This window comes from Lissotriton helveticus, chromosome 1_2 (genome assembly GCF_964261635.1).
Source record: "Lissotriton helveticus chromosome 1_2, aLisHel1.1, whole genome shotgun sequence".
NCBI classification, from domain to species: domain Eukaryota; kingdom Metazoa; phylum Chordata; class Amphibia; order Caudata; family Salamandridae; genus Lissotriton; species Lissotriton helveticus.
In genome coordinates, this window is record NC_136058.1 from 418360630 (window position 1) to 418374001 (window position 13372).

Here is a 13372-nt window from a genome sequence, read left to right on the forward strand (position 1 = left end):
TTGTTCAGTGTTGCTTTTACAGGTAGTGTGATCAGGTGCAATTGAATGTCTTTTTTTGTATCTCTTCTTCACCAAATAAAAATGAACAATGTTTCTTTTCTTTTAGGTCACATTGTGCTAGCCTCCCACTGTGTATCCTAGTACAACATGAAGCTCTGCTATGTGAACGGAAGTGAACAATCACTGGAAACAAACACTTTTATAATCCTGCAAATTCTGTTATCTGTTTGTCTTCTTTACTGCTAGTCCGGTCTTCTATCATCTGGTATTTAAATGTCCCACATAATTTGAATTTTATCTGTTTCCATAATTCATTCCTCTTCACTGTTCTGCTCTTGTCTATGTCCTCAGATGGTTCAAAATTATTTTTGATGTTCTTAAGTTCTTTCCGAAGTCTCTGCATCTCTAGGATTATTTCCATATGAGTTAAATGAAGGAGTGTATTCATTAGGGCTGTGTGGGATCGAAAATTGACAAAAGCTCTTCACACTCTCAGTGCCCTTTTATGTTTTCCCCCGTGTGTGCACGCTGATGACTTTGCAGCTTTGATAATCGACTAAAGCTCTTCCCACATTCATTGCACTTAAATGGTTTTTCTCCTGTGTGAGTTTGCTGATGATACCTTAATGTTGAAGGGAAGCGAAAACTACTGTCACATTCACTACAATGATAGGGTTTTTCCCCCGTGTGTGTTCGCTGATGACTTTTTAGGTATGATAACCGACTAAAGCACTTTTCACATTCACTGCACTTGAATGGTTTTTCCCCTGTGTGTGTTCGCTGATGAATCCTTAATGTTGAGTAACGACTAAAAATGCTTTCACATTCATTGCAGTTGTATGGTTTTTCCCCTGTGTGTGTTCGCTGATGTGTTTGTAGATTTTCTAATCGACTACAGCTCTTCCCACATTCACTGCACTGGTATGGTTTTTCCTCAGTGTGTGTTCGCTGATGTCTTTGGAGGTGATAAAACTGACTAAAGCTCTTCCCACATTCACTGCATTTAAATGGCTTTTCTCCTGTGTGTGTTCGCTGATGATTTTGTAGGTGTGATGACTTACTGAAGCACTTTGCACATTCACTGCACTTGAATTTTTTTTCTCCTATGTGGGTTAACAGATGTTTTTCCCCTGTGTGTATTCGCTGATGACTTTGAAGGTTTGATAACTGACTAAAGCTCTTCACACATTCACAGCACTTGAACGGTTTTTCTCCTGTGTGCGTTCGCTGATGACTTTGAAGGTGTGATAACTGACTAAAGCTCTTCACACATTCACAACACTTGAATGGTTTTTCCCTTGTGTGTGTTTGCTGATGTCTTCGTAGGTGTGATAACCGACTAAAGCTCTTCTCACATTCACTGCAGTTGAATGGATTTTCTCCTGTGTGAGTTCGCTGATGAATCCTTAATGCTAAAGAGTAACTAAATCTACTGTCACATTCACTACAATGATAGGGTTTTTCCCCCGTGTGTATTCGCTCATGACTTTTTAGGTCTGTTAACCGACTAAAGGACTTTGCACATTCACTGCACTTGAATGGTTTTTGCCCAGTGTGTGTTCGCTGATGAATCCTTAATGATGAAGAGTAACTAAAACTGCTGTCACATTCACTACAATGATAGGGTTTTTCCCCTGTGTGTGTTCGCTGATGACTTTGGAGGTTTGATACCCGACTAAAGCACTTTGCACATTCACTGCACTTGAATGGTTTTTCCCCCATGTGTGTTCGCTGATGACTTTTTAGGTATGATAACCGACTAAAGCACTTTGCACATTCCCTGCACTTTAATGGTTTTTCTCCTGTGTGAGTTTGCTGATGAATCCTTAATGATGAAGAGTAACTAAAACTGCTGTCACATTCACTACAATGATAGGGTTTTTCCCCTGTGTGTGTTCGCTGATGACTTTGGAGGTCTGATACCCGACTAAAGCACTTTGCACATTCACTGCACTTGAATGGTTTTTCCCCCGTGTGTGTTCGCTGATGACTTTTTAGGTATGATAACCGACTAAAGCACTTTGCACATTCACTGCACTTGAATGGTTTTTCTCCTGTGTGAGTTTGCTGATGAATCCTTAATGATGAAGAGTAACTAAAACTACTGTCACATTCACTGCAATGATAGGGTTTTGCCCTGGTGTGTATTCGCTGATGTCTTTGAAGGCTTGATAACAGACTAAAGCTCTTCACACATTCATTGCAATGGTATGGCTTTTCCCCCGTGTGTGTTCGCTGATGACTTTGGAGGTTTGATACCCGACTAAAGCTCTTCACACATTCACTGCACTTGAATGGCTTTTCCCCTGTGTGTGTTTGTTGATGTCTTCGTAGGTGTGATAACCTACTAAAGCTTTTCCCACATTCACTGCACTTGAATGGCTTTTCCCCTGTGTGTGTTTGTTGATGTCTTCGTAGGTGTGATAACCTACTAAAGCACTTCCCACATTCACTGCACTTGAATGGCTTTTCCCCTGTGTGTGTTCGATTATGTTTTTGAAGGTGTGATAACTGACTAAAGCTCTTTACACATTCACTACACTTGAATGTTTTTTGTCCTGTGTATGTTTGCTGATGAAGCAAGCTCTTGCTGCATGTGTATGATTCTTTTTTCTTGGTTACTGTCTGTGGGTCGGGTATATATTTGTCTAAATCCCATGACTGCATTTCCTGATGGGCCAAAATGGCTGATAAAGCACTTGTGTTTTTCTCTCACACTTTATATGTGTGTAGTATTTTGCATGTTTGATTTCTGTTTTAACAATAAAAATGCAATAGCCACCAAATATTTGCCACACTCCTAATACGTAGACGGTGTCTTTGTAGGCGATTGTGCCTTTAGATTGGATTATGGCTATGCACGCTTGGGGGTAAAGACGTATCTTCCGTCTGGCCGGTGCAAATTGGGAGAGTCTGTTGTATTGTAGATAAAAGAACTCCTCTTTCCATTACCCGTCAGTTGTCTGGCTCTGTTCTGTTGTGCTCTTCTCTGGTTACTGTGGTTTGGCCAGAAAGAGTTTACAATTCACCTAGAGCACGGAATGATGGCTCGTCGTCATTTTAGAAAACAGAGCACTGTGGTAATCACATCATACCGATCCAATGATCAGAGCTGGTGTTGGACACTTGTTCATACAGGAGGTGGTTTGTTATTGTTGTTGCCTTAATTTTCCTAAGGTCATTTCTTCGTCTTGTAGTGTGGAGGAGCACAGCTCAGACTCTTACAATCACTGAACTGCCCTTGATACTTCATCCGGGATCTGTCAGTTTGTGTGCAGGTTCCCCTGTCGCCGACTGCGCTGACGTTTTCCTGAATACTGTAGCTCAATATTTCTGCTATTATTGAAGATTTACAGCATTCGCTTCATTATTGATGGTCATTTCACACATTCAAGGCTTGTTTCTGTTGGATGTAAAGATATTTTAAATTACTGAATTGAAACATAATGGAATGAGAATTCACAATGTTCAACTGGTTGTAAAAGACATTTCGAGGGAGATTTACCAAATCTCCACACAATGCAGCACAGTCCTCCCCCCGCGAGGCTGCGATGCATTGTGCGACAGGGAGGGAGCAGGAGAGCACCATATTTTCAAAGATATGGCTCTCTCCTTCCCTTTCCCTTGCGCCGGCACTGATTAACTGTGTTTTTTGGCACTGATTACAGCAGCCCTGCACCATGCACACACCTTAGCACCAGAGCGCTAGGGTGTGTGTGTGAGTCCAGCATCGGTTTTGTACAGGAAGGACACCCTTCCTGTACAAAATACTATGCCTAGACATGAGAGAAACCTTTTCCCACCTTGTTTGCATGTTGCACAGTGCACCATGCATGCAAAGTCAGAAAAGGAAGGAGAAATTAAAGCAATTCTCCTTCCTTGCACCTAGTTACTACTGACTCAACGCAGCTGCATGGAAACATCACAGCGGGTGAAACACCTCACCCGTTACTACTGCCACAACGCACCTGCATGGATACATCACAGCTGATTAAACAACTCACCCATTACTATTGCCACAATGCACCTGCCTGGATACATCACAGCGGGTTAAACACCTCACCCGTTACTACTGCCACAAATGGAGCTGCCTGGATACATCACAGCGGGTTAAACACCTCACCCGTTACTATTGCCACAATGCACCTGCCTGGATACATCACAGCGGGTTAAACACCTCACCCGTTACTACTGCCACAAATGGAGCTGCCTGGATACATCCCAGCGGGTTAAACACCTCACCCGTTACTACTGCCACAACGCACCTGCATGGATATAACACTCCACATTAAACACCTTACCCGCTACTACTGCCACAACGCACCTGCATGGATACATCACTCCACGTTAAACACCTCACCCGTTACTACTGCCACAACGCACCTACATGGATACATCACACCAGGTTAAACATCTCACCCGTTACTACTGCCACAACGCAGCTGCCTGGATACATCACAGCGGGCTAAACACCTCACCCGTTACTATTGCCACAACGCACCTGCATGGATACATCACTCCACGTTAAACACCTCACCCGTTACTATTGCCACAACGCAGCTGCATGGATACATCACAGCAGGTTAAACACCTCACTTGTTACTATTGCCACAGCTGCATGGACATACAAACATGCTTCAAGGCCCTCTGAACCAGACGCACATGGCATCCATTTGCCCAATCTAGGGACCATTAACCCCCCCATGCCTATTCTTTCAACAGTGTAGATGGTTTCTGTGTTTTAGTTAATAACTACCATGTTTTAGTTTAGGTGTTATATCTGTAGGTGTTCACCTTACACATACACGAAAAGAGTGCCTTGGCACTCACCTGCCCACATCCTGCTGGGTAACCCGTGGGCAGAGACGTCTGAGGACTGCGACGTGGTGACAGTTCCTTCACGTCACCGTACTTACATTTCTATCATGATATGCATGGAATAATTAGTTATAATGATCACTGGGGCAGACACCGACCGTTGTGTCTTCTTCAGTCAATTCTGATTACACAGCTCACCAGCTGTAGGATAGCATGCTATATCACAGGAAATTATGAGTTCGATTAAGTGTTGTGTGTCTGAATGGCATATTCTGGTGCCTAAAACTGTCAGCAGAACACCGGATGCATCCATCTCATGTGCAATAATTGAAATAGCTGGTTGCTTAAAAAAATTTCACAGCAGCAGTCACTTTAAAAGCAACTTGGCCAGCACCCTGGCAGGTGGGCCTGGGATCATAGGCCTGCACAATTCTCTGTTAGAGGCCAGGCAAACCCCCTCACAACAGCTTCCAAGAACACAGCCAGGATTTAAGAACTCCATGACACCACAAACAGTTCAAACACGACTCATCTGGCGAGCCCAAACCCTCCCAACCCATCCTCCATCCCACACAACGAGCCAGCCCTCACATTCATAAAACCTGGGCACCAGACACTGTGTGCTGTAGAAGCCATAGGGAACACAAGACAATTTGGTTCATACACTTGCTCACTCACTTTGGGGCCTTAGGGAAGGGTAGATCATCAACTATTAAAAGTTAACCTTTTTCCGTTTTTACTGCATTTAAAAACAAGCACACACACCTCACACTAAAAGTGAAAAAATCGAGAGGACAGGAGGAGGCAGCAGGGGCAGGGGAGAGAGGAAGGGGCCTGCACCTGTTTCCCTTGCAGGAGCGAGCAAGGACCATCTATTAATTACAAACAGATGGTTTCAAAGCTCGCTCCCACAAGGGAAACACCAAACGTGCACATGTTGCCATTGAAAGCAATGAAAAGCATGCACATTTTTGGCAGAAAAAGGAAATTGATTACTAAAGGTCTCCTTCTGAGCGCGCTACGTACGCGAGACAAAAAAAATACTTTGGTGTAATGCGTGATAATATCTATGTACAACTTGTTAGCCACTTACATGTTCTGGAAGTGTATTTATTTAATGTCAAGCACCATGTGATTGTGAGTTAAATATGAATTTTTCCCAGCAGGTGTCGACACGGAGGAATTATGTAGACGCTCAGGCTCCTGCTGCTGCTCCGTCTTTAGGACTCTCTGCTGTGCTTTCATTTAACATTAGAGGTGAACATTTGCACCGGTCAGCAGTCATGAGTAAAAGGTCGCTACTCACTACATTCATAAGTTTCCTAGAAACATCTTTATGCGAGTGTCAACACACAGATATGGAAGAGACCACTGCGGCCTCGCACAAAGGGCCTCTCTTACTTTAAATATTCCCCAACCTTTTCAGGGAAGGCAGAGAGAGAGCAGAGTACCCTGCAGAATGGATGCACCTCTAAATACAGATAAGAATAAACCTACAAGCAGCTGATATCATCCTGAGGAGCCGCGGAGTGTCGGCGCAGACGACACATCCTTTGTGCAGGTGTCACCTTCGGATCAGGCCAGGGCAAGGGAGGGTGGCTTGTAGGTGATGCGGGCAGGCAGCTGCATTGTGACCACCGTGTCTGCTCCTCACCTCCTGGCTGCCAGTGAAACACAGGCACCGGAGCTCCAAATGAATAATGGCACCCTGCTCCCACGTGCTCCAGTCATCATTAGAAGCGTGGGAAGTCGACACCTCGCGTCTGCGCAGTGTGTCTTCAAAGTCCGGAACACAAACTGCGCAGACTCAAGTTCCCAGCTTTCTGTTTGCCTGCAGCCTCTACCCTACCCTTTCACAACTCATCACAGGGATGGACCCACCCCCTAGAATGAGTTGGGAAAGGGAGGGGTGACCATCCTCTCCACTCCCTGACTGATGTGGAGCCCATGCCCTACAGGGCTTCAGCCTGAAGCGCCCGCGGCGAACTTAACCCCCACTCCATCAGGGGTGGAGACTGGTCCTCGTGGCTGTGTCTTTGCCACGCTGGGGCTGTGAGCTCCTCAGCCCGGCAAATACTGTACACTTGGGACCCGCCCAGTGAAAATTAAATGTCCTGGCACCGCTACCACTATCACATGACAGGCTTGTCGTTATGATCACAGCAACAAACAGTCCGGGTCCGGCCCCAATCAAGAGGTGCGTGTAATTTGTTTTTGAAATATAATTAAAATACTTTATTTTCACTTTTTTAAATAGCTGACCCTAGGAGTGAAAGTAAAGGGGGTGGATCCCCGACACCCTCAAACACAAACCAAGCCCAGACTTCATTCCACCCCATACATCGCCTCTAACTCCGGCCTCAGCCTCGGGCGATATGCAAAGACCCCGAAGAGAGGCACTGCTCCCCTGGACAGGCCCCTCGGTGCTTCTCACAGTAGCTCTCGGTGAAGGATTCTCATTAAGGACAGAGGAGCCCAGAGTTTTAATTAAGGACAGAGGAGCCCAGAGTTCATTCCACCCCATACAGTGCCTCTCACTCTGCCCTGAGCCTCGGGGCGCTATGCACAGGTCCCGAAGAGAGACACTGCTCCCCTGGACCTGCCCAGAGGCGCCCCCCAGGGGCAGGGCTGTGGCTCAGACCGAGGCACTTTAATACCACACCATACACAGGGCGCTACACACGAGGTACATGTTCATCCCTCAGAATAAGGGAAAATACGGAAATGTCCTGATCCATTTTGCATCTTTCAGCCCCTTTATTGTATGGAATAGCGTCTCTTGACAAGGTGAATCTATAATCTATAATCATTTTGCATTTTTCACCCCCCCAAGACCCACCCACCCCACCCCTTACCCACGCAGACAGGAGTAAGAGTTAATACATCACCTACTTCCCAAAGTTCTTTACATTATTTCATGTAAGGCAATAAACTGCTTCCATCTCAAATTTCGAATTACAATAGATTTTACTAGAAAAGACTAAAATAATCCCGGAAAAAGATTTATCCTAATGTGATTTGTGCAGATTCAATAAAGTGCAAATTCTTACTTCATCTTCATTCTCCACTTTGAGTTTGAATCCAGACACGGAGAGGGTCCCAGATTTTCATACATTTTTTATGCGGATTCCTCCCTTTTTGCCTATATATGCCTGTTTCTAGACATTGCTAACCACCTACCAAGCCATTTTTGAAAAGTTGGTGCATTAGCATCCACCCAGGCAGCTGCAATACACATTCGTAAAACCGCCATAGAAATAAAAATCAGTTCATGCCCTGCCCTACGCCGATTAGTCTCAAAAGTCCCGAGCAGGATTACACACTCAGGGGATGAGTCTGATGCGGGTTGGAAATGCTTCCCGACCGAATCGGGTTGGAAATGGTTTCCGACCCACTCGGATCGGGAGAGTCCGACCGTCCAAGTACGATGCATCCGGATGCTTCCAGATACGATTTGGTTGGACTCCCATTGACTTCAATTGGAGCACATGTTCCTAACCGCATCATAATTGGGCACTGGGACGCTCCCGATCCTATTTGGAAGGAGCAAATGCCATTAGGAGGCCTTCCTAACCGCCTCAGAATCAGGCCCTGGGTGGTAATGCTTTCCAACCCGCATCAGAATCAGGCCCTGGGTGGGAATGCTTTACTAACCGCAACAGAATCAGGCCCTGGGCGGGAATGCTTTCCAACCTGCATCAGAATCAGGCCCTGGGTGGGAATGCTTTCCAACCCGTATCAGAATCAGGCCCAGGGCGGGAATGCTTTCCAACCCGCATCAGAATCAGGCCCTGGATGGGAATGCATTCCAACCCGCATCAGAATCAGGCCCTGCGTGGGAATGCATTCCAACCCGCATCAGAATCAGGTCCTGGGTGGGAATGCTTTCCAACCCGCATCAGACTCAGGCCCTGCGTGGGAATGCATTCCAACCCGCATCAGAATCAGGCCCTGGGTGGGAATGCTTTCCAACCAGCATCAGAATCAGGCCCTGCGTGGGAATGCATTCCAACCCGCATCAGAATCAGGCCTTGGGTGGGAATGCTTTCCAACCCGCATCAGAATCAGGTCCTGGGTGGGAATGCTTTCCAACCCGCATCAGAATCAGGCCCTGCGTGGGAATGCATTCCAACCCGCATCAGAATCAGGCCCTGGGTGGGAATGCTTTCCAATCTGCATCAGAATCAGGTCCAGGGTGGGCATGCTTTCCAACCCGCAATAGAATCAGGCCCTGGGTGGAAATGCTTTCCAACCCGCATCAGAATCAGGCCCTGGGTCGGAATGCTTTCCGACCCGCATCAGAATCAGGCCCTGGGTGGGATTGCTTTCCAACCCGCATCAGAATCAGCCCCTATGTGTTATTTCAGTTTTTAACGCTTCTGATAAAAACTTTGTGATATCTTTATAAAATTTCTGCAAAACCTGACATGATGCAAAAATATGAACACTCTCTGCATTACAGAGTGCACAGCGAGGACAACATGTTCCCTTCCCTCAACGCCACTTCGCGATTTTGTCAGGTGTATAATACAAAAGAAAACACTGTTTATAAAACTGTGCCTGTAATCTAGTGGAAATCAAAACTGACTGCAATAACTCATGAGCATAAATAAAGTCTTGAGGTAAGAGCGATATAGACGGTCTTTGTGAATCCTGTCACCGAGTGTACAGAGTCTTATTCATATTCTGAATGGGATATTTGATACTTTTCAGACCGCTACTTTTTGACAATAATATACATCAATTATTCAATAGACTACTCAGTCTATCGACGTTAGATCCAATACGTGACGATTTTGCCTACAGCCTCCTCATACTGGTAAGCCATTTTCACAGTTGAGCCTTTAACGTTGCTGACTGTACATATTCTAATTTATACGTTCATGACACGTGGAGACCCTCCTTCGTGTATCTAGGATGCTTGCTGTGATTTAATGCACCTAACCCCTCCCTGATAGCCACGAAATCCTCTAATCATGGGATTGAAATATAGTATTCAGGCATTTTGAATTGGTTACAGCCTTGATTTTGTCACTCTGTGACAGCCTTAAACTCATCCAATCATGTAACAGGATGTGTGTCTGCTGGAACTGTGGATGCTCAAACCTGTCATTGCCTTTGATTTAGCGATAATTTTGTCTCCACACTACCCACATTCTTTGGCCTAGAATCGGCTAACAATATAACAGGATATTTGTTTTCTGGTACTGTGGATGTTCAAACCTGTCTTGCCTTTGATTTAGCGTTACTTTTTTCTTCACACTATTCACATTATTTGGCCCCCTCTTAGTTTGGAGACCAGTTCCCTGTTCTTTCCTCATCTCTACACCGACGGTCACGGGCCCGGCTGGGTCGGAATTATCACCAGCTGCGCGGTGAGCTTACAACTGAATTGTTGTTTTGTCTTGTACTCACAATTTCGTTCCTCATTGCCCCGAAACTGAGATAAATGATACAATAGTGATGGGTTTTTTCCTCCCTTTTGTCTGATTTTGTTCTTACACACAGACCTTCTGGTTTTGACACAGCCATTATAGGTATGTGCTTTTTTCTATATAGAGTCACAATCTTGTGACTTTATCACATATCACATGGCATGTAGTGTGAATGAACCGTGCACTAACAATAGCACTTGCGGTTTTGATTATAAGACGCGCCGTTTCTCTAGTAAGGTTTATTTAAGAACCCTCCACTTGTATTCACTGGTTCACCTGGTCACCAGCACGGCTATAAGATGACGGCGTAGACGCACTTTCGACACGAATGTCTTGTGGTTGCACTAAAATGTAACAAGGTGTAATACTGTTGGTTTACACTAGTGGAAGTTATGTAAATTGTACTTGAGACCGTGCACTACTGCCTTTGTGTAATTGTACTCACGCACAAAGAATGCTCCATTGTTACTTATTTGTTTGTTTCAGCCCTGAGGATTGGCAATAGCGATGAAACACGTGTCGGCTGGCTGTTTGACATATTAAAGGACTCCAACGGACTACTCTCCCTCTGGAGTTTCCGAGAATCTTCTGTCGCTTTGTTTTTTGTATTATACGTTTGCATGTTACATAACATATGTTCCACTGTTGTTCGAGTGCATTGGGTAAACCCGTAATCTCTACATTTGGGAGCTCAGTCTACTTAAATTTGAGTGGTTCCAAGGGCTCTCCACTCGCCCATCTGCACCACCTAATTATAGCTTATTAATATCCAGTGCGCTCACATAGGCTGTGCACCCGGTTGCTTTTCTGACAAAAAGCCTTGCGGGATCCCTAAGTTCAGCATCCTGGTCCAACACACACATAACCACCAGACCAGCCCGCAAAAACAAGACCAGCCTCACTGACAAGGACTGGAACACTGCTCTCAACACCCTCTGGCCTGAACACAGCAACCAGCCTCCCCAAAGCCATGAAGAATTTCAACCATTGGATCATGTCCTGCGCAGACTCCCTTGCTCCCTCCAAAGCTGCAATATAACAAGATCTAGATGCAAGCTAGTTGGTACACAGGGGAACCAGACTGATGAAACGTCACTGCAAACAACTAGAGCACAAATGAAGAATTAGCCAGGAAAATAAAGAGAGGAGCATGTTTAGATCCGCCCTGAGACCCTCCCACCAAATGATCCAGATCACAAAACGGGCCACTCTGACAGACTATATTGAAGGCAGCACCAACGGAGGCAAAGAAATCTTTACAATTGTGAATAATTTCACCTCACCATCAGCCGCCTCCAACACGATCACCCCCTCGCAGGACTGCTCTCAATTCTTCAGCCACAAAATCACTTCCATTTACAGCAGCGTTAACCTGCTACCGGACCCGACAGGCCCGTGCAAACACTTCCCGATCTCATCCAAAGAACCAAAGCCAATCCAATGGTCGGCCACCACCATGAAGTTCATCCTCTCAGGGAGCCCATAGGACCCCTGCCTCTAGCAAGCATACTCCAGAGCACTGCAAAACATCAGCGCTGTGCTCACAATCATTCTACCTTTTCCGCAACCTTCAGAATCCTGGTGGTGAGTACTCTAGGACCCGTACTCAGGCGAAGGACAACAATCTTGTGGAAAAGCCCTCTAGCTTGCAAAGACCACCAAAAATGGCGGTCCTGATACAAACTCCGCTGTGTTAGGTAATCGCTGTCTGAAAAGGGCTCTGCAAGTATGCAATCAGTATTGCCCGTGATGATTCTGTGATTTAATATGGGACTTATATTGCCAATTATTAAGTTCCAGAGAACGACCGCGCATCTGCACTGCAATTCCCAAAAGCCGCGATTGCTGGCCATGGCGGGTGGGGTTATTGTATAAAAGGGCCTGTTCAGAACCGCGTGATTACTATTCCAGGAAATGATCGAAGTAACCCCTTCTTTCCTGAGCTCCCGCGATAAACTGGATCACTCAGTTTTGTTGACGGAGTTTGTTGGCCAACGTTTCTTCAGCTGAGCTCTTTGGTGGTGAGTACGCTCGCCCTGGCAGAAATCCGGGAGAGAGTGAAACCCCTGGTAAGGGCTGATTCCGGCCTTCACTCGGGAGAGAGTGAAACCCCTGGTAGGGGCAGAGTCCGGCCTCCACTGGGGAGAGAGTGAAACCCCTGGTAAGGACTGAGTCCGGCCTCCACTTGGGAGAGAGTGAAACCCCTGGTAAGGGCTGAGTTGGCCGAACTTTTTAGCGTTTAAAGCCTCATCATAGTTTTGGTTCTAACTCGAAGGAATAGACTAAATGTAACCTGATTTCCTGTGCTACCAGTGAAGACCATTATTAGTTGAAACAATTCCAGGGAAGGCAGCTCCAATGAGACAAAGCCGTTTGGCTGAAGAATAAGAACATGATTCATGAATATTATTGTTCAGTTCATATAACTATCTTTCGCAGCCAGATGACTTAACCTGGGGCATTGAAATATTGAAGAAGAGGGAGAGAAATGTTTAATGAAACTCTTTAGGGAATGCATCCTTGTAGCATTGTCTAGAATCGGATGTAGCTAAGGTGTTAAAAGGTTAGCGTTGAACAAGTGGCTTCACCTGATCCCCTTTATCTTGCAGCCTAATTTTAAGAGAGCCGGTAGAGAAACAGAAACCCTCAAAAAAGCAGAATAGAGAGAGAGAGTTCTAGGTTCACCAAACAGGGTAAAAAAAACAAATCCTTCAATAGCGGGGGAAGTTTTATGGGGAACTCAAAACTTAGGTTCCATCTGAATATTATGTATGGTTTCTTTTTGAAATCTCGCTACTCGCAGTTCCTATCCCCTAAACCCCATTCCCTCGCCTATCCACTCCAATACTCTGCTCTAATACAACATTCAGAGTTGGTGGTGCCTGGGGGTGGATCTCTCGATCTTACTACAGACCCCGAGGAAGAAATGTTTGAGAGAAAGACACCATGTCCTCCCACTGCTGAAGAAACCCCCTCAAACCATTAAACGCTCGCCAACCACAGGCCGATCCCCATGCTACCAGTCCCAGTTTACGTCTTGGAGAAAATGGTCAACAGACACTTTGTTGACCACCAGCTCCTCAAAACCACTCAGTCTAGTTTGAGCCCCAACCACAGCT

General features: G+C 45.6%; 1 protein-coding gene across 1 annotated transcript in view; it reads right to left on the reverse strand.

The window, feature by feature from the left end:
- Positions 1–13372, reverse strand: part of LOC144807280 (uncharacterized) — a 326964-nt gene that overhangs the window by 155445 nt on the left and 158147 nt on the right. The window contains exon 4 of the mRNA XM_078673111.1: positions 558–3403. Within this exon, the coding sequence (XP_078529237.1) occupies positions 558–2667 (2110 nt within the window). The 5' untranslated portion in view covers positions 2668–3403. The remainder of the gene's footprint in view (positions 1–557; positions 3404–13372) is intronic.